We start from the raw sequence: 22,128 nt of genomic DNA, 5'->3' as shown, positions 1-22,128 counted from the left end.
GGGTTATCCAACAATTCTGTGAAAGCTATTTAACGACTGCGTGCGTTTTACAACACTTTCTTGCATTGTCTGCTTATATTTAGGTCCTCAGAAATAATTACTCATAAGTCTCCTTTCTGTTGCCGTTGACAGAACAGACAGAATTCTGCCTTTTGATTTTTAAGTCCCAAGTACATTGTTTTACATTGATCAACAATAAACTTCAAATAATGATTTAACTAAATCATTTAGCCATTTGTCTTATCCCATCAGGAATGCCTACCCTGGTGCGGACCTTTGTATCATCTGCTACAAACATAATGAAGTACGGGTCCCAGTACCAATCCCTGAGGTATCCAAAATGTTGGTCTCATAGATTATGAAAAGATAGCATACATATAACACATACACACAACTAACATACAGCCATCTAAACACAATACTCTATGTGAAAACTAGAAAAAATATTTTGAAAACCCATTTAATAATATCCTACTGGGAGTTACCTCTTAAAAATCCATTTATATTCCAATCCAATTAACAGCATCACAGGACAGCGGTTCTTACAGACATTAGTGAAAGATGTGTTTTTATAGATTTGTACGTTAAGAAATATCAGAGTTGCAAAAGGGACAGTTTTGCTAAAATATTGTTTATTATATACTCTCTGGTATTTTATTCAGATATATTCATATATTATATACTACATCAATAATTCTAGGTGGCAGGAACGTAACTTTATTAGAATGCATCCAAAAAAGAGAACTATGATGCGATCCCTAGCTTGTCTCTGCGCACAGTGGTGCTGTTAAAGATTATTCCAACTCATTATCTTAACTGCGGCTCACATATTTTTATAGGGCTTTCTAATTCTAGTAAGTCGGCAATTTACAGCCGTACAAAAAGATCTTAGTGAAATAAAGGAGGCTGTATATATATAAACCGATGCGGTGCTAAAAGGGAAATTCATCATGAAAATGAAAAAGTATTGGAAACCATATTAAGAGTAGTTTTTGAACGAATCAAACATAAGTCATGAAGACACAGAGATGGCGTGAAATACTTCATCTTAAAGATTCTTCAACTTGGTTATACAGTAATGATTCTGATTTGTATTTGGAAGGCTGAATGTGAAGAGAGAGGATGATATATCATTATTCATTGAGAGAGATCGCTGAAAAATCGCCGATGCCACAGTACACGTGACTTCATATACATTTAATAGTTGTGTAAAGGGCCTGGGCAAGCAAGGAGGCCCAGCCGCCCTCATCAGTCACAGGCCCTATCATTGGCCCCTGTGACAGGCTACCGGAACTGGGGCCTTGTGAGCTTTGGGGCTCAGATGGCACCTTTCCAGGTATCTGGGCCTACTGGCAACATTGCAAGCATGGGGTGGGGTGGGACGGGGCAAAGGGTCCTAAGATTTCACATGGTGGCATTGGTTTCAGCTCACAATACACATTACCCAAAGAGCCACCTTGGGGCACTCTGCTTTAGAGAGTCACAAAGCGGCCATGTTGGAGCTGTGGTGTAGGTTTGTGCTGCAACTTCCACTTCCACTGATTTTCAAATTCTTGAAAAAGTGACAACCCCATGTGACCAAAGGTATGTGGACACCTGACCTAAACAACAACTATTTGAGCTTGTTGGACATCCTATTCTAAAACCATGGGCATTAATATTGAGTTGCCCCTCCATTCTTCTGGGAAGGCTTTAAACAAGATTTTAGAGCAAATAGTGAAGTCAGGCACTAATGTTGGACTAGAAGGCCTGGCTTGGAATTGGTGTTCCAAATCTTTCCAAAGATGTTCAATAAGGCTTAGGTTAGAGCTCTGCTCAGGCAACTCGAATTCCTCCACACAAAGCCCATCAAACCATGTCTTCACCCCGCAACATGAAGGTGGCTTTCAAGCTAATCTCAGACAAGGAAGCCTACCAAGAAATTTCCAGGTTTGGTGATATAATATTAAAAGAATCAGCTCTATAGTACAAATACCCTGGGGATCAATGCCAAACCTTGACCATTCCCATGTATGATAAAAAAGATAACACTTGTATGATCCATACTGTCTGCACACCTTCCACTGAAATAACGTTGTCTAACACAAACATTTTGTGTGTTCTCTTCCAGTAAAGCAAAGCTCAACACATTCAACTAAAATACAATATCATGTGCTAGACTCTAAAAAAAAAAACAAAACAAAAAAAAAACTCCACCTTGTAAAAGTTTTGTGAAATACATTGTTCTGCTGCTCATGTCATAAAGTTATGTCAATAGGACTATTTATTTAAAGGTCAGAACAAACTCAAACTTTGTTGTTTCCTTAATGGGATCAGACTTTTTCACTTACGGAGTTGATTGAAAGTAGCTGCCTTATATTTATTTAGCGAAACGACCTGCAAGATAAGCCACAGGTAGTAATCTTTTATTCTCTCTGCAAAATGACCAGCTACAAAACAACATACACAATACACTTATCTAATGAGTTTTATCCTGGTAATAAACAGAAGGAATTGTTGGAAAGTAAAGGGGATGCCGTGGAGAAGACTATTTCTCAACATGCATTGCTTACCTGCTGCCCAATCATAGGGTATCCTTCACACATTGAAGTCCATTCCATACCTTCCTTCTGAAACTCTCTACAATTCTCTCTCCCAAATAAAACTTTTATTTCCCCTTTTAATTTCCAATAGCCCCATGTGGTCACCAGGACGATGTATAGATGTAAATATAAGTGCTTGGTCACTCTATACATGAGAATTCAGCTACCGACACCTGACCCTAGTCTTAGTTCGTTAGATGTATATGACATCATACATTTGGTTCTTACCTCAGGCTAGTGGACAAGCAAAGAAATCATATAGGATTTGTGCCTCTCTTTAAAGCACCTACATACCCTCTGGTTGTGTAGAAATCTATCAAAAATTCATACACTTTACGATTTGGCAGTTTTCCTCAAAAAATGTTTGAAGTAGTAGGTTCCTGTATGGATTAATCATCCGCTAGATGGCATAAATCGTTAGAATAAGCAGGGGAAGGCTGGCACCTTCTTGTCCATGGGGCAGGTAAGACCAAGTGGCCCCATCAGCCCCTTGCCCCTCCGTTTATTAACATACACACTGGCACACATATTTACACATGTTTATACCAACACTCACTTACACATTCATGCCAACACACACAAGCACATACGCTAAACACACATATTTACACATCCTAACACAATCACTGTACCAAATATACATACTCACTCCCTACCCAACGACCTTACCTTCTGTGAGTTGGCCGGTCCAAGTCAGACCAGCCTTTTTAATAGTTCTGGGAAAAGCCCAAGGCAATTGCCTCTTAGGCCAGCCTGCCCCGGGAGATAAGAACAAGAGCTAAATGTTTCATGAGGAACAGCAGATCATGGAGGGCTGGGGGGACTTTCAGCTTCAAAATCAGCAAATTGGTGGCCTTGAATAGATGGATGAAAACAGACAGAATAGGAAAATATAGTAAAAAGACTAATAGGACTGTGGTAAATCCTGGATGTTTTATAAAAAAAAAAAAGTTTGCTTTATTCTTAAAAAACAAACAAACAAGCGATTTGCAAAATATCTGTAACTATTATGAATGATACTTGACAGGGTTGGGCTTACATCTTGCATACTTTCTGTGAGGGAGTGAATGGGCCCTAGAACATGCTGCCTATCCCTGTGTCAGGAAGACATTTATAACATTATATGAATTGGGTGTTACACGGACAACGTTACTAATGACATCACATAAGACTCACAAGAATTCAGTCATAATAAATACATCATTGATAACTACAGGACTGTTCTTTATTTTACAAATTTATACATGTTCCAATTGTTTGCATTTTTAACAAAAGTATTCTTAAACTCTACATTTATATTTAGTATCTAAGAAAGTTTAAATACATTTATAAAACAATACAAAATGGAGTTTGTGGTGGGAGTGATGATGTCCTGGTACTTTCTAAAATGAACATTCTTGAGTTATATTATGGGTGTCTGATGACAGGACCAGTAGATCAATACCTACTGGTGCACCGGAGAGGAACACACGTTTAATGCCACAATGCTCTTTAGTGGGCCATACATTGCCACAATTATGCCTTGCAATGAATGCCTCACCACCTACAAGACAGCAGGGTATTTATCAAATGTAAAGTGCCCATGCCACCTAGATATGTGTTACCCTCGTGGCCATGCTCATATTGGCTCCAAGGAACTCCGCAGATCCAGAACGAAACTGCGTTACCTATTGCTAGCTCCACATCACCGAGGTGGTGGGTTGACTGCATTTCTGGAGTAACTTGACTTGTGGGCACGCTCCATGAGCCAAGCTAGGATATGGCTTGGCTTGTGGTGGGCTATGGCCGGCTTGCAGGCCTCAGAGTATCCCTGACCTAAGTCAGGTAACAGTTATAATTTAACAGCAGCTGTTAAGACAGGTGGTCCAACGTGCGGCTCTCCAGCTGCTGCAAGACTACATCTCCCATGCTCCTCAGCATTATGGAGATGTAGTCTTGCAGCAGCTGGAGGGCCGCCCGTTGGACGCCCTGTGTTTAGTCTTCATTCTGAAGTATTTACACAACTGTAATTTGTAAGAAGTATATTAACAGATTTTGCTATGTAGTGGCCAAAAAAGGGTCAAACCGTGTTTAATATTGTTTTCTTTTCGTGAAATAAAATATTTGGCACATATATACTCAATTTGTACACAGGAAATAAAAGGAAGCTGTAAACCAGCCACACAAAATTGATAGGAAATGAGGCCCCTGCATGAAGTCATAATTAATGGCTTTTTTCCTGCAGAAAATACGCTTGTAAAAAGTGTCTTTAAAGGTAATCAATGAATTTTCCATGCAAGAAAATTGGCAGTACAGTCAGAGGTCAGTTCTATATGGCTGAACATTGCTTAAGACAAACACGGAAGACTTTATATCTGTTTTATATCAAGTTAATTGTGTATAAATATTATTTTGTTGAAATATCGGCACTTTAGGGGAAGATCAGTCAATTAGTTAATGAGCTCAAGGTATGTAATTGGCACTTTTCCTTTTTGATTTCCTCTCTCCCCCATTAGCCAATCAGAATCCATTCCAGGCAAACTGTAAACGGCTATGACCTAGAAAGAAGGTAAACATATTGTTGAGAAAATAGCATGTAGTGTTTAGCACTTGGGTATAAACATCTAATAAAATACTGCAAACCCCAGCTCGTATATATATATATATGTCACTTTCTTAGAACTTCTTCGTGATCCAGTGCATCCCCACGATTAGTGGAGTGCGAGAGAGAGCGATAACCCTAGCAATCAGGCTGAATGCTCATGGGGGACCTGGTCGATTGGATTCTTTCTCTGGGAACTGAGAAAGACTTGCCTTTTAATCTAAGATGCTGAAGTAAAGACACCCATATATAATATAAAGATGTTTTAATATAGTGTGAAACTTCACCAAGACGTCTCAAATGCAAGTAAATGCCACTAATCCTGATCATTAAGCCGAGTTATTTATACTTTATGTGCCATTTTGAACTTTTGGTTGATAATTGACTAGCTGTGATGGGTCGAAGCAGAGACGCATGACCTGTTAGCTCTTAATGGAGGCTCTTACCTCATCTGCAAGGAGAGATAATTCACTGCTGTTTGCGGCATCATAATCATACAGGACTCTGGCCTTTCTGTTGCCATTTGATGCTTTCAATTCAGTGAAGCCTGAAGTAACTACAGAATTACTTGCAGCAGGTAATGGAGCGGAGGCAGAGATTGAAGGAAGAGAAACACTTTGCATAGGCGTTAAGGAAGACTGATTATTGTTGGACGCGAACGTCGACGGGAAGCTGTTAAAACACAACACATAACAAAAACAAAAAAAAAACTCCCAGAGTTAATGACCGTTCCCTTTTAAAATACAGATGCACTCTAAAGCAAGTAAACAACTAAAGTATAAAATGTGCTGCAAGTGCTCTACAGACGCAATGCCTAAAATCACACATGCAGCATAACGTATGTATGGATCCAACCACCAGTCTTTAAACATATGGATGGAATACCAACATTCAGGGGGTGAAAGTTAATTTAAAAAAAATACATATAATATAGTCCACATTTTATGGTGCTATTGTGTTCCTTTTCAACTATAGATCCAATTGTTAGCATATGTCTCAAACAAAGCAGATATGCTACCAAGTACATTGAATTACATTGAAACCATTAGCTACAGTTAGAGCGGACAAAATTTGCAGTCCCAACAGGAACTAATGGGACATTCCTTATATTCTCTCCTTGTTTAAAGTTCTCTATCCCAGTATTTTTAACCATGGTCTGATTTTCCTCCAACTGTACCACCATAAGCTAGTTAATACATTTGAGACATATGTGTAGGCTGCATTCACAAACAGCCCATTTGTTGGAAGAAAAACCTAATCATGCAGTAATAACTTTTTTTTTTTTTTAATTAAAGGTTGAGCTTTCCTGTACTCAAAAGAAGGTATGTTTCAGAAGGTTGTTCAGTTTCGGCACCCATGGCAACCAAACTGCGTAGGTTTTCAACATTAAACTCCACTGAAAATACTCTCATAATTCATATTTCTTCTAGAGTTTTTGCACTAGCCCACAACTTGGCTACTACCGATCTCCAGCCTTATGGGTCAGTCCATTGAAGGCTACAGCTGTTTGGTAAGCGTGCAGTCAATCGTCTTTTTAGGTTAAATGGTTACCTGCCAAGCTGCTTCTGAAGATCCATCATATATTGATAACACTGTGCAAAATAAGTCATCTGGGCTTCTACAAAGTCGTTCAGACAGCGGAGATGATGTGCCTGGATAGAACATTTCAGATATTTTGTCATGAAAGCTTGTGCTCAATTCAGAATTAACATTACAGGAGAAGTGTATATATTTAGGGCCTGATATTTTGTCAACATATATTATACATACTCGCTTTCAAAGTGTTTTTAAACTGGGAAAAGCTGTGTTAGCGCATGATGGTTTAGTATATATTTCTTTTGACCACACATAATGAGTTATTTCCAAAGCATGCAGCAGCCCCTACTACTGAAAGCCCTAATTATATAGCCATTCGGAAATATTAACTGTGGGGGCATTCCATTGGTTCCCATGGCAACTGATCCTAGTTTAAAAATACTTTGGTCCGAATACTGTAGAAAGAGTCAAAATGGATGTTGGCTACTGAAGCGGGGTTATTCACAGATTTATTTAGGATACAAGTTACAAATCTTACAGATTTTTCTGTAGGTATAAGTGATTTTTACTGCGTTTAGGCAAGAATATGATAAGACTTTGTCCAGTACATTGCTTTACAGCAGTGCAAATTTTTGGCATATAAAACAATGGCTGCTGGGAAGTAGTTTTAATATTTTCGGCACTAGAATGCTGGTTAGGTGGATTTCAGCCCTTCTGGGTTATTGACTGGTTTAAAATTGCATTTTAGCTCAGAAAGAAGTCTCAATGCAAAACATGACAGTTGCTACACAACACCATATGTTAATGGGAAGTCAGTTATCAGTTATTGTATCTCTATGGATTTAAATGGATTAAGTACTTGCAGAGTTAAAAAATTACAATCTGTGAAACTGTGAACCACTGAACTCTTGCTGATTTTAATGGTTATAGTAATAACATGTGCGAGCTATGAATGTAAGTGCTAATAATAATAATAATAATAATAATACTGCTGCTGGAACTGAATGACCCGTTTCTTTGGATAGCCTTATCTTCCCTACGTTTACCACTACAAAAAAGGTCTAAGCAAGGTCTGTACGTAAAAATAGCCATATTTTCACATATGAACTTATCTAAATGAATAGTGCTTGGATATTCTGAGAAAGAACAATTCTTCCCCCTCGTGGATTTGTGCTGGTACTAAACACCAGATAAATGTTCCACTTCAAGTATTCCTTAGAGAAACAACATTCATATTATACACAAGTGGCAAATTAACGCAAACCAAGAAAAGTTAGTTTTATTCTTGCATCTGCTCCTTGCTTGCCATTCATTGTAACTTCGACACAGAGAAGCAGAACCTAATATTTTTTGATGTTCTACAGAGAGGGGAATGGTGTAGCCTATCACTATCATATATATTATATAGCATGCATTCCAATCTAGTATAAGGTTAGGCATAGCTAACCAGCTGGTTAATTTTTACTTTGATTTTTAACCCCTTAGTGACAAGACTTTTTTCTTTGTAGTACATGTGACTTGCTTTTTTGAACATTTTTGCAATGTTTGATCAGCTTTAATTTCTCTCTCATTTAGTGTATATACACAAATTATAAATTTTTTCCCAGAACAAGAACAGCTGTTCGTTCTTTTGATGATATCATCTAACTTACTATAAAAAAAAATAACGTTAAAATAAGTACAAGTAGTTCATTGCAATTTCAAAATCATCTTTAATTTGGTCATCATGTCCACGTGTCCTATTTGGGAAATCTTTGAAGCCGGCCAATCCATTTACCCCCATCAAACCATATTTTTTTTTGAAAACTAGACATCCCAGGATATTTCAAATGTTAGTATTTTAACACTTTCCATGCACAAATTCTACCCCCAGCCTTTGTCAAAATTTGTGGAAGTAATATTTTGGTGTTTTTTAATTTCCAAATTGTACTTCAGGTATAAATTTACAGCTCCTGGTATACGTAACAGCCAGAAAACACCAGCCGATATGTGTTCAGCAACATCTCCTGCGTAATATCACCCAAGCGTTAAAAGTACCTTAAGCTTTGTTGATAGCTTACCAAGACCTACAAAAAGTAGAATCTACACAGATAATGGGATTATAATACAAGGAATGTCACTTTTAAATTAGGTATTCATAATTACCGTATTTGCTCGAAAATGCTCTGAAAAATACCCCTCGTCTTATAATTGGGGTCGTCTTATAATCAGACCTCAAATAGGTCTGACTATGAGACGACTAAGATCCAGATCCCCTGCAGCTGCAGGGGACCTGGATCCTCCTGTCTCCCCCCCCGCCCCACTTACCTGTACTTCTGAGTCCCCGGTGTGTAGCTGGGGCAGCGTGTAGAGGTCTACGCGATTCGGGTAGACAACTTCCGCTGCAGCAGGAAGGAGGTGTGGCTAGCAGCGGGGGTTGTCTGCGTCCATCGCGCATACCTTCCCCGGCTGTCAGAGATCAGAGTTCCCCGCATCGGTGCGGGGAGACAACCCCCGCTGCTAGCCACGCCTCCTTCCGGCTGCAGCGTAAGTGCGTGGGATCTACACGCTGCCCCGGCTACATGACAGGGAAGTCAGAAGCACCGGTACGTTTGGAGGAGGGAGGGGGAGAGAGTGTTAAATGGGGGGCATAAGGCATTTCTGGAGGCAGAGTGCTCTGTGAAATATAGGCATATAGGGTTAAAAGGCATATCATGGGGCACAGTGGCATTTAGAGGGTTAAAAGGCATATCATGGGGCACAGTGGCATATAGTGGGTATAAGGCATTTCTGGGGCAGATGTGCATAACTGGGGGGAAGGTTGGAAAATAGAAGGAAATAAAACCAAAATATTTTTCTCAATCATAGCTTTTATTAAAAAAAAATAGTTTAGATGAATTAACATTTACTGGTAAAACTTCTTTCCTATAGGGTCGTCTTATATTCAGGCTTTTTCTTTTTTTCCTAAATTAATATTCAGATTTGGGGGTTCGTCTTATAATCAGGGTCGTCTTATAATTGAGCAAATACGGTAAATATGCTACCTTATTTGCAAATGCTGCATGCTTTAGATACGACGTTTGTTTTTGAAACTGTAATCAGGTCTAAAGTATCTATATGCAATAATACACTAAAGTAACATTTTCACTATACAATCAAAGTACTTTGAAAAGGCATTAATTAAGGAAACAAAATATTTTCTAAAGGGATACACAGCTGTTACAAAATTGATAATGTTTATATGTATGCATTATAAATAATAATACTGCTTAGAATATACTTACATGTGTACTACTTATTCCTTCTAACAGAAGTCTGGTAATCTCAGCTTGGCGGTCAAACTCACTTTGTGTAATTCGGAGATCCTGTTCAGCCTTGAGAAAGAAATAATTCAATTTAAGCCAAGTTCCTGCATTATAAGCATACATAACTTGCTTAAAAAATACAGTAAACCCTATCTTAAGTTCAAAAGTTCCAACTTATTGTAACAGAATTAATAAAGTAGGCCTTTTATCTTCAAAGGTCATCTTTATGTTCCATACATATAAATATTATACAATAAGGATTTACAGAAACGTCTGAGATATAAAGCATAAAGCAGTTTTTCAAAACACCACCTCGGGTGTTTGGTGGAAACTGGCATGTCCTGGCAGCTTCAGGAGGAGGTATGGAAGGCTGGAAGATGAACTAATGACAGGCTGCATTCAAAACAGACAATTCCAAGTATTTAAAAGTAAGTAACCCTTCGCATTTTTTATAATGTTATAAAACACCTTTCCTGTTAAAACTTGTGCCTGTGAGGGAACCATTCTTACGATCAGGCCTTTGGCACCCAAAAAGAAATTAACTATAAAACTATTGTTCTCATCTATAATTAAAAACACAATGTGCAATATGATTATATTCTCTCACTTCTCAGCTGCCTAATGGCTTAAAATGATAGTTGCACTGCACAGCTACGCACTAAAGGGGCGAATACAACGTTCACACTGGAGAATGATCATGGCTGGGCGTCCTGTGGACCATTAACACTGTAGACTTAGAAGGTTAAGAACCACATTTATAACGGCATCCCCGAGCGAATCCTGCCTTATCGCATGTCAGTCAGGGTGGGTTTTCCTTCTTGTACAAGGGAATTTCTCTTTCTTAAATGTATATAGAAGAAAACATGGATTGAATTGATAAGTTAGTTTTACACACAAAATATCCCCAGTGTCAGTGTAAAGTTCACAAGATATTTAACCACACACACAAGCACACACGTATCCACGCACAAACACATTCAAAGCCTCTGCTGGACAACATACTACCGACCTTTGTGACTTCCTCAGTCCACATCTGATAAGCATTAAAATAAAACAGAAATATAGCACACTATCCACGCAGCACAGCACAATATTTTTTTCTAGGTACCTACCTATAACAATATGCAATTTAGGCTTTGATACAACACACACACACACACAACAGTGACCAGATTACCAGTTTGATGGACATATGCAGTACAGAGAAACACATTATTTCCAATTGTAACTGGATCTAGTCACTTTACGAAATGGGTAGGGTTTGTGATACCGGATCTAAACAAGCCTCATACAATCCTTTTTCCCTTACAAGAAATATTCTGCTCCTACTATTAAATATTTCAATGTACCTTTTTATTGTTTGGAGGATTCTCCAATTTAGTTTAGAGGTAGACCCTCCAAGCATCCTATTTTCCATCATGCTCAATAAGGACACTGTCACATATGCATTGATGAAGCATATACTGTATACTGATCTACTGTGTCCTTAGAAGAGAGGCTCGCCCATTCTCGGAGATTAAACAGCCTATTTAAATAAATTACTACTTTTTACTGTTTAAAAAGGTACACTTCACATCTGTAGGTGTTTAGGATCAGCACCTGTTGTCACGAGTTCTCTCGCTGAAACGTGACCCAGAGAGTCAGATTGTGTCATTGTGTGAAACTCTCACCTACCCTACTTGCCGATTGCTTACAGTGTAAACAAAGCTTGCAGACATAAGCAATAGCTTCACTAAATACATAAACATATGTGTCGTAATATAATTATATATATCTTAAAAGGCTTGGTGGCCCTCAACAAAGACAAGCTCATATTGAGGATATTGAATTAAAAGGTTTATAATTGCTGTATAGTCCAATGATGGACCACATGAGGGCCGAGCACATGATTCCAGTTATCTGTGCATCGGAGTGCTAGCGAGATTATTCCTGAATATCCGTTTCAGGACACATTGTCAGGTTTAATCTGTTCCGCTAATGTACATTTCCATTGTCAAGAAAAAGGATTGTATCTGAACGGCGCAGCTGGATTGGACAGGAGTGATATGGGGTAACATGTACATACAGAGGAGTACACAACACGACACACAACCTGGGAAATGGGTCGAAAGTGCAGACACGGATGGGTTTTATTTTTATGAAAACATCAAAGATGGAGATATACTGTATTTTTGCCACAGCTTGGGAATCTCTCTCCATACATTTTATTGCACTTTTAACTAAAAAGGAATGATGGTCGGAAACAAATATCACCAAAACGGATCTACTGAATGCTACAAGTATTTAATATTGGTCTTCGGAAAGCTCAAAATGGAAATAAATGTTTATTGCCAAGTGCGGCTGCTGTTTTAGAAAGGATTTCGCAACGTTAAAAGCAAATGCTTACCGTACTTTGTCTATTGGGAATCCGGCCACAAGTGAAATTTCAGTAACTAAGAATTAGCTTCGTAACGGTTCATAGCCGATGCCGAAAGCTCTTAAGTTAGTTAAATAAATTAGCTCCATGTGAATCTTAAGCACATGTGAAAATTGGCCTTTCGTTTCACTGGTACAAGAGCAACCCTACACTCCGATAAATGAAATACCGGTGCCAAACAGGAATATAAACATTAAAAACGCATTCACGCTGCTTTAGCCTTGAGTGGCAAACTGATGTGTACCATTTAGCCATAGATCACATTATAACCGGTATTTACACATATTACTTGGGGAGATATATATATATAAATAAATAGACAAAACTTCCTCTGGTAATGAAGGGGTGAGACTAGGGTAGATACAGCAATGTATACACAATATGGGAACACAGGATACATACGCATTTATCCCTTAATTTAATTAAAAAATAAGCCTTTAAGGAATTATTATTTACGTTTCTTCCATATGGAACTACACCTCTAGGACAATGAAGGTATGAGAGTTCTCTTGAGTATTGAGAAACTAAAGTGTGGAAAACAGTTAAAAAAAAAAATCAATAAAAATAAATCTAAATATTTGATCCTAAAAAAATTGAAGGCAGCAGCATCTGCCTTTATGTGTTTCCTCCCCCCAATTGTCTAAATCTCACAACACAAGAGAACGCACAGTGGATAAAATGAAGTTCTGATGTAGGCCAACAAACCTTTAGCCACTTGACATGCAACAGGTTGAGCATGTATGACAAGTTTACCATAAAGCTGGTGTCTCCATCAGGCAGAGTGGTGTCTGGGCGCTTAAGTGCACACATACAAAGATAAAAAGAACCTGTGAACATGCACAGCAAAGTCCGTTCAAGGAACTAAGCGAGGCAGGAGAAGCGGAGCGAATTACGCAAAGATCTTCACTACACAGTAGGATATGTTTCATTCATTTTACCTGTCTCGGTCTGGATTCTGTATCATTTTTATTTTGTTTTATTTTTTAATTACTAAAACAAAGAATGATAGCTTGTGACTTTTCTTTCCTTCTGCGCTTCTAATTCCTTGTTGGGCAACTGTGAATTAACCACTGGCCACAAACAGGAACTTGCCCCAAGTCATAGAAGCGAAGAATGTGACGGCAGAGAAGAACTATTCAGCCCATCTAGTCTGTCTATTTTTTCCTGTGAAAATCTAAACCTTCATGAGTCCCTGATCTCGCCTTAAGTTTCAGGTCCTTATATAGATATACACATACTTTTTAACTAGCAAAATATCGTAGGATGGATAGTTCTTTCGAGCAACTTGCCTTAGGACTCCACCTGTCATCTCATCAATCAACACCTTTTGAAGTTTCTGGTGGCCACAGATAATTGCACGTACAAAACACCTAAATCTGAACCACGATAATTGAATTGCCCATCTGTCACATGGTCTGTCACCAATAAACAAATACCAGCTCTTTATAAAAGGAAGCAGAAGCACAGAAGTGGATACGGCTGACAAATCACAAAAATCAGAAAAAATGAACTTTTTAATTAATTCATTAAATTGAGCAAAATTATTTTCCCATAATTACTTTATTTATTGCGTCATTTGTAAAAGTTAGAAGTGGTTAAAACTATATTATACATTACGCTTTTTTTACCCACAATGTTTTGAGGTTAACATTAAGCAGATTTTTTAAATATAAAATGTAATCCACTTCATTGCCTTAAGAGAAAAAAAAAAGTAGTATTTATCTAAAAAATGTGGAAGCAACCACCAAAACAAAAGCAAAGTTGCAAAGTTAAGTAACAGTGTGAAAATGATCTGAAGGGCTTCTTCTTGCACAATGAAAAAGATGTTTATTTTAACTTCCTTATTTTATATACATTAACTACAGCATCTATATTTAGAATAAACCCTTTTATTCAGAGTATAGCCCCCTGAGTAGTGTTTCCATGAAACTCGAATCCAGGACCTTCCAATTGTCTACCACAAATACTACATATTGTCGGGTCAGCTTTTCAGTACACGTAACCACATTTTTTCCACTCATTTGTCAAAGCGTCTACTTACTGCTGCTCTGGCTTCGGTTACCCTGGCTTTTTTCAGACGAGCCTTTGCTGCATCCAAATCCAGCCTTTTATTCTGCAAGAGTTTCTTCTCTTTCTGGGGAAATCAAAGAAAGCACGGCAGCAGCATTAATCCAGACCTGCGCTGAAATAGCTCGCTAAAGAACTACAAGCTACAAAAGCTCCAGAAAGAGAAATTGCAGAAAATTACTTTTTCATATATAGAACAGCATTGTAAGGAATATAAGGAACTCATGAAGAATGTATAATAATAAAAAAAATAACTAAACATAATATTCAGGGATATCATTTTTAAATTATGGGGAAACAGCTTCTTGATCCAAGGAGAGATTCTGGGGGTCAAGAAGGAATATTTTTCCCCTAGTTTGTTACTAAATTGGAAAAAGCAGAAATTTTTTTTTTTGCCTTCTTTTGGCTCAACAGCAATTAACAGATATGGGAAAGGCTGAACTTGATGGACGCATGTCTTTTTTTTAGCCTATGTAACTGATCAAGTAGGATGGTGGTAGGATATCATGACATTATAATGCCCTATACGGGCCAGCAAACAATTAGTGCATATTAAAGTACGCTATCTATAAGAGAAAGATAAAAAGCATCCCCTGATGGTAGAAGCAAACAATCACTCGGAGGAAAGTACTTCCAAAGCAATCAATGGGAAAGCATTCTATGTATGTGTGTAGAGGGAGAAGGGGTTTCAGTATCCTGCACATACTCAAAGGTAGTTGCGAAACTATTCAATACGGCAAATTATTAATACGTTAAGGGTTAAGTGCCTATCTTTTAAAAATGGTAATTTTCCATTGGTTGCTATGGCGATAACGCCACGACTAAACTTTGCATTAGGAAGCGATTTATAGATTAATATAATGTATTAGATGCCCGATTAGATTATTTACCTGTAGCAGCAACAAGCTATTTACAGATATCACAGATTTACAGAGTGTCCTTTTACAAATAAACGGGCCAAAGCTTACTTTACCATCAGTTAATGCGATTATAAAGACTGCTGCGTCTGTTACATTTATCATACACAACCGTTCCGCTCTCACTTACAGCCATAGTTTTATAGTCTCCTTCTATAAAATTTCTTAATGGAGTCAGGAAGTTTATTGCCGACGTCTGTACAAGTTCTCTGTGAGCTCCACCTATTCTCCTCTGGGTTTCCCCGCATTTAATGAGAGCGTTTCCTGTAATAGAGAAAGAAAATGGGAATGAATGCTTATAAAAAAGGCGATTTTCAAACAATTCAGGCCGCTCGAGAATGATGAAAGCAAACGGCTATTACCGGGCCGCACACCTAAAAAGTACAGAGCAAGTAAACGCATTCACACCCAACAACAACAAAACATTACGCGGGATTCACGAGCAGCAATCCTTAACATATTCTTCTCTGCCAAACCCCAGCAATTATTTGCAATCCTGTCAATCATATTCTATTCTCATTAGCAATTCCGATAAAAGAGGTTTCACTTTAACTTTATTTTTTGTGTTCTTCCTGCCAAGCCCATTAACCTGATATTCTTTCAGATGCATGGATTGTTGGCCGTTGAAGCGGCTAAGCAGCAAAGTTTGGGGAACGTAGTGAAATTCTCCTAGTCACCAATGAGGCAGCATCCCACTAGACATGCCACCCAGATGATCCTCCTCATGCTTATCACACAAACCGTCTGGAAAGGGGGGAAATTGCCCCAATCACACAGCTGGACCAAAATCAAGGGGAATTAAACATACGGGCATTTTAATAATATATATACACACACACACACACATACATACATACACACACAAACTTTAGTCACAGATCCAATCAATTAACCCAATAAGTAAGAAGTCATTTCAAGTGTATGGTTAAAAAAAAAACACCAAAAAAAGTATCATACTTATACTATGAAAACATGAGGACGTTTTGTTATGCAACGTTATCAGGTTTCACAACTCTATGACGCGTTGTGTAGGAGGCGTGAAGCCTTCCAGCTACAGACTGTATTACCGAAGAGAAACATACCGTACGCTGCTCCCGGTCCAAACTCATTTCCGGCATCGATCATGTACTGAGCCAGCTGCTCTTGGTTATTCAAGCGACTTGGTGCTTTTCTGTCAAGCTTCTCATATACAAACTCTTCTATCCGGGTATCTTCAGAGAATAAAGTAGAAGAAAGGAAGCTGGATCAGCAGAAGTGTCGCAATATAGTGTTCTGTTAATTGGGATGATATGTTTTATAGGAAGGAGGTTGGCTGATGACATTGACATTTAGCTCTAGTGACTGGTCCCCACATTGCTTACCTACAAATAAAGTGTATTATTTTATAATCCCCAACACTGGCTCATGAAACAGTAAATCCGCTAATAAATCAGCACTATGGGTACACACAGCCCATTCACTAACAGAGATAGAGTCTGGTAATAAAACCTTATATGTATATTTGTTATCACAATATATGGATTAAAATGCCACTCGAGCCATCATATGAAACATTAATGCCTGGAGGGAGTCCACACAAACCTCCTCCGCTTCTATACATTTGCCCACTTTCCCAACTACTTGGCTCGCCAGTCTGCCCGCTGTCCATGCTTTCATGGCAGCGATTGGTTGCTTCAAGCACAAAAAAACGGTGTGAAAAACGGAGCCGGACACTTATTTTTTGGCAAACGAACCCATATTAAAAGTAGGCTAACATGCATTCTTCGTTGATGGGGCTGTGTGAGCGCGCCGGAGTGTTTCTGCATATCATCAATCATCGACCCGCGAACGTGTAACAAGTCCTCTTAAAAATAAATAAGCGCATTCCAAAACGCACTCAATTAAAAAAGGACAGCAATTCCACGGCGACCGACAGCTTTCCAAGATATTATAAAGAAATCCCTGTGGAGTCTGGCCGGGCAAACAGAGGAAGGAAAGGATTCGGTCACAGGATGCGGACCATTATCAGATAAAGCACAAGGCCCACTTGTGCAAGCGAGGGTTTAAACGAAGCCTGGTCAGATTAAACACAATAGAGAAACTCCAAAGGAAGCCAACGGCCATATTAGAAATCATTCATTTGGAGAGAAAAAAAAAAAAAGAAACAAGCAAACCAAGACGAACGACGTCAAGGTAATACAGAAACGTGCGCACGTTAAAAGTATTACACCCCAGAATTAAAAGGATTTTTCCTGCTGAATTATCATTCATATCTAAAACGAGGTCACTTTCCGCAGCATTCTCCAGTGGCCAATGACATCATGACATTGTTAGTTTTGATGTTAGCACAGGTGAGTCGGATAAGCAACATTCTTTCTTAAGAGCCAGGGGTTTAAACAATACAGCACAAACTCTAGGCACCGACGGTAACATTTTATCTGTGAGACCTTCCGCGCAGGTTCGCTGCGTATAGATACTATGTGCCTTACGGCAGCTGCTGCTTTCAGGGTATTCCAACCAGTAGGTAAAGACAAGTCAAGTCACATATTTGTGTAACCAAGACATATATAGTTTGTGTCCTCGGGAGATACCGGAAAATGTCCGCACCCATCTGGATTCAGTGCAGCCGTGAGCGAACCCTCCCAACCCCCCCCAGGGGAGAATTTTCCACGGTGCGACATGTCCGTCAAGACTGCAGGGCGTCTAATTTCTAAGTCTGTATGCTTTGTCAGGGTTAATTCCCGTCGTTTGGCTCCACATAACACATTGTCTTGGGCTTCGCATTTAGTCGGGCCGTTACTAGTGCATTTTTCTTACAAATATTCTATAGAAAGTGAAAGTCCGCATTAAAAAGCACAGGGTTTCGTTTTTATGGATATTAGTAAAAGTAGTATTCCTAGTCCCAGATGAAAACTACGTGGAATCCCTGCAAATAACTTTCATGGGGGTGGACTGAAAGCGTAACTGGGCCGCACCTAGGTCTTATGTTGTCCGTCATGGTTTAGACGGCGACACTTTACAGCTGACATGAAAGCGCGGATTAGGAGAATAAAGCTCTTGTGTTGCAGAGCTTCCATTTTAAGCAGGAACACTGGGCCAGGAGTGGCTCCTATAGGGGCCCTCAGCTTATGACATTGTTTGGTCCCCATCTTGTAAAAAGAGACATATAAATATGATGCTCTCAACATTATCCTTGAGGAAATACACATAGAGGGTGATGGCTTTCTGAAGATTTGTTCTCGTGATTGAAGGGTCTGAAGGACCAATAAGGGCCCCAAGGAGCTGCTTTTACTGTAGATCATCACCATATGTCCCAAATACATATTCTTCCCATGCTGTGAGATTGGCTGGAACGTGACGCGGAGATCCGGAGTGTGGAACGTTAAATAACTTTCGTCTCCGATCGCCGTGGAGGAAAAGAAAGCACTTACTTGGATTGGGTTGCAGTAAGACCTCGGTTTGCTTCATGATCCTCTCGGTCCAGAGTTTTGTGCTGTCCGCTTTGCCGAGAAGGTTCTCTAGGTGAGCATCCAGCTCGGTCTTCTCGGCTTGGCCCAGCTTCTCTTCTGTGAACTGTTACGAGGCAGACGTTAAACAGATGACACTCGCGTGGCAAATAAAACGTGCCTCTTATTGCAAGTTATCCGAGGGTTAGGAATAAAGCTGCTAAGATTTATACGGCTGCTGCGGTGAATAGAGTGCCGGCACAACGCTGGCTGCAATCCCAGTTACAATACTCATCAGTAAAACACAAATAGAGCCTAAGATGGACAACATTAAGCGTCTGTACCGAGAAAAGCAATGGATCCAAAAAGTGACCCTGCTTAGTGTCCCAAAACATACTTTTTCCTCCCCAAAGTTTGTGGGTTAGCTAAAAGGATGCATTGCGGAGATAATGTCGGTTTTACTATTCCTAGGGATCATCAACCTTCTTTGTAGTAAACATGCAGTGTGCCGGCAGCCCATCTCCTGGCCGGCAGGTAGTCGTTATGCCCCCAGTACATTCACCAGCAGGATTTAGCGCTGGCCCAGGGCTAATAACACGCATGTCTACATGACAGCTAACAAGGGATGGAACCAGCCAGCTGTGCAAAACATGGGAAGACTGCCGGGACCTATACATCTAATGTAAACGGCAAAAATGTATCTCCGCCTAATTACTGAGAGGGTAGTAGATAAGTGAAACAGCCTTCCAGCAGAAGTGGGAGAAGTTAATACAGTAAGGGGATTTAAGCATGCATGAGACAGCATAAAGTCTTTACATTGGTGGACAGGAGGGGCCGAACGATTCTTGTTTGTCGTTAAATTGTATGCCTCTATGTGCAAGATGATGAAAGCCCGATACGGCCATTGTTTCCATAAAGCATATGTCCCTGCAGAAGCTCACAGTTACTGCCTACCGGGCAGACATGGGCTGCACGGACTACTTAATTAAGCAATGGACCCAGAGGAGACCTGTTGGGCCACTAAACTCTCGATTATCATGTCATGCTAATAGGCTCATGAAACCTGTGTTGGCTGAGAGTGATGGGAGTTGCAGTCCAGAAAGCATCTTAGCCTAGAGCAGTTGTGTCAATCTGCGCCTCCATTACCTGCACCGCCCGGCTGAGGAAAGTTCCAGCATCCGCCGCAAACTTCTTTACGTTGAAGTCCATGATCCTGCCGCTCCCGAGACTCGAACCAAACGAGTAAATAAACCGCACACGGGGGCTGCCACACTCAGCGCAGATCTGACTGGAGCCCAACAGCGAGCGGAGACACCCTGTGACAGGAAAAGGAAGGCCTCCTACGTCACCGAACCTCCCGGAGCGCCTGCTGATGCGGGCGAGTCACGTGACTGCTGCGATCACATGGTACACAGCGCTGCAGGAAGAGGGGAATAGTGGGGTAGGGGAGTGTGCGAGTGGACGGTGTCAGGGATTAAGGCGATTGGCGGTATGACTCTCATTACACCCCTGTATTAATTTATTTATCACAGAGAAAGCCGGCGGTTATTTTTGATCTGGAGGCATCTTCATCCTACTGCAGGATCATACACAGTAAAGTTACATACACAAGGCAGATTAACACACCTGGTACACAAAAACTTTTAACCAGCATACCAAAGGGTAAGCAGCGTTTGATGCATCCCTTTTTTAACACCGATTGGAGTGCAGATCATGTGCATTGCTGTCTGATACTTTGGCACCCACATGGTTAAATCGGTAAGGTTTGGAAGGCTGCGGACCCGGCTGTCTAAGTGGCCCCCTCCAAGTGGAGCCTAGGGCCCTGGAGCAATGGCCATTCTTATCTAAAATCTAAAAAGATAACTTTCCTCCCTTTAGCAAGCGCCTTTTCCTCTACTTCCTGCATCTGCATTATTTTTCCTTCTGTTCTATTTTTTTCATCTATCTTTGACACTAGGGACAAAGATTTTTGCCCTAAATCTGGGACATACTAAAACGAATGACAAAATGGAATGCCCATAGACTATAATGGGGAGGAATGCCCATAGACTATAATGGGGAGGAATGCCCATAGACTATAATGGGGAGGAATGCCCATAGACTATAATGGGGAGGAATGCCCATAGACTATAATGGGGAGGAATGCCCATAGACTATAATGGGGAGGAATGCCCATAGACTATAATGGGGAGGAATGCCCATAGACTATAATGGGGAGGAATGCCCATAGACTATAATGGGGAGGAATGCCCATAGACTATAATAGAGGGGAAAAGAATAATTGATTTTTAAATAAAAGTTTAAGACATATCTAGATCTGTGGCACACATTCTCCTCTAGCACAGACACAGGATCTAAAACTCAGATTATGTGGGATTATAGCTACTTTCTATGGAATGACAGGTGAATGACAGTTTTGAGTGAATGCCCATAGGATATAATGGGAGAAAAATTAAACTTGTTTTTTAGAGAAAACCCTCTGAAATATCATATAGAACGTTGGCACATATACTCCCCTAGTACACACATGGGATCTAGAACTCATACTATGTGGGATTATAGCTGTTGTCTATGGAATGACAGGTGAATGACAGTTTTGAGTGATTGCCCATAGGATATAATGGGAGAAAAATTAAACTTGTTTTTTTAGAGCAAACCATCTGACATATCCTATAGATCTTTGGCACACATGCTCCTCTAGTACACACACAGGATCCCAAACTCAGATTTTGAGGGATTATAGCTGTGTTCTATGGAATGACAGGTGAATGACAGTATTCAGTGAATGCCCGTAGGATAGAATGGGAGAAAAACGTAACTTGTTTTGCAGAGAAAACCATCAGACATATGATGTAGATCTTTGGAACACATACTCCCCTGTTACAGACACATGATCTAAGTGTCAGATTAGGTGGAATTATGGCTGTGAATTATGACAGTTGAATGACAGTGTTGAGGGAATGCCCATAGGATATAATGGGAGAAAAAACAAACCTGTTTTTCAGAGAAATAGATAGATTTTTGTCATGTATACTCCCCTAGTACAGTTATAGGTTCTAAAACTCAGGTTATGTGAGATTATAGCGGTTTTCTAGGGAATGGCAGGTGAATGACAGAATTGACTGAATGCCCATAGGATATAATGGGAGAAAAATCAAACAGTTTTTTCTGCAATAAAACCATCTGACATATCATATAGATCTTTGTCATTTTGAACACTGGTGACACTTGTATTATGTTGGCAGTTTTAAGGTGCTTTGTAAAAGGCATGCTGCATGATACCATTGGCGCCAGAGGCAGCATAAAACCATGTAATCAGA

At 39.7% G+C, this 22,128-nt stretch overlaps 1 protein-coding gene across 1 annotated transcript; it reads right to left on the bottom strand.

The window, feature by feature from the left end:
- Positions 1-4,926: 4,926 nt before the first annotated feature.
- Positions 4,927-20,143, bottom strand: SH3GLB1 (SH3 domain containing GRB2 like, endophilin B1). Its single transcript, XM_053470269.1, has 9 exons — positions 19,955-20,143; positions 18,794-18,935; positions 16,466-16,594; positions 15,514-15,647; positions 14,441-14,533; positions 9,963-10,052; positions 6,715-6,815; positions 5,610-5,835; positions 4,927-5,119 (listed from the first exon to the last, which is right to left on the bottom strand). Exons 1-9 carry the CDS (start codon positions 20,015-20,017, stop codon positions 5,012-5,014), a joined length of 1,086 nt encoding a protein of 361 aa, XP_053326244.1. The 5' UTR covers positions 20,018-20,143; the 3' UTR covers positions 4,927-5,011.
- Positions 20,144-22,128: the final 1,985 nt, after the last annotated feature.

Source organism: Spea bombifrons, chromosome 6, assembly GCF_027358695.1.
Source record: "Spea bombifrons isolate aSpeBom1 chromosome 6, aSpeBom1.2.pri, whole genome shotgun sequence".
Taxonomy (NCBI): Eukaryota; Metazoa; Chordata; class Amphibia; order Anura; family Pelobatidae; genus Spea; species Spea bombifrons.
The sequence above is the reverse complement of the archived record's forward strand: the minus strand, read 5'-3'. Positions and strand labels throughout refer to the sequence as shown.

Excerpts from the sequence above, each read along its gene's own strand:
- SH3GLB1 (XM_053470269.1), bottom strand. The coding sequence starts at position 20,017 with ATGGACTTCAACGTAAAGAAGTTTGCGGCGGATGCTGGAACTTTCCTC. Across the intron at positions 10,053-14,440 it reads TAACCGAAGCCAGAGCAGCA|GCTGAACAGGATCTCCGAAT; the intron begins GTAAGTAGACGC and ends TTCTTTCTCAAG. Across the intron at positions 5,120-5,609 it reads TATCTCTCCTTGCAGATGAG|GTCATAGCCGTTTACAGTTT; the intron begins GTAAGAGCCTCC and ends CCTTCTTTCTAG.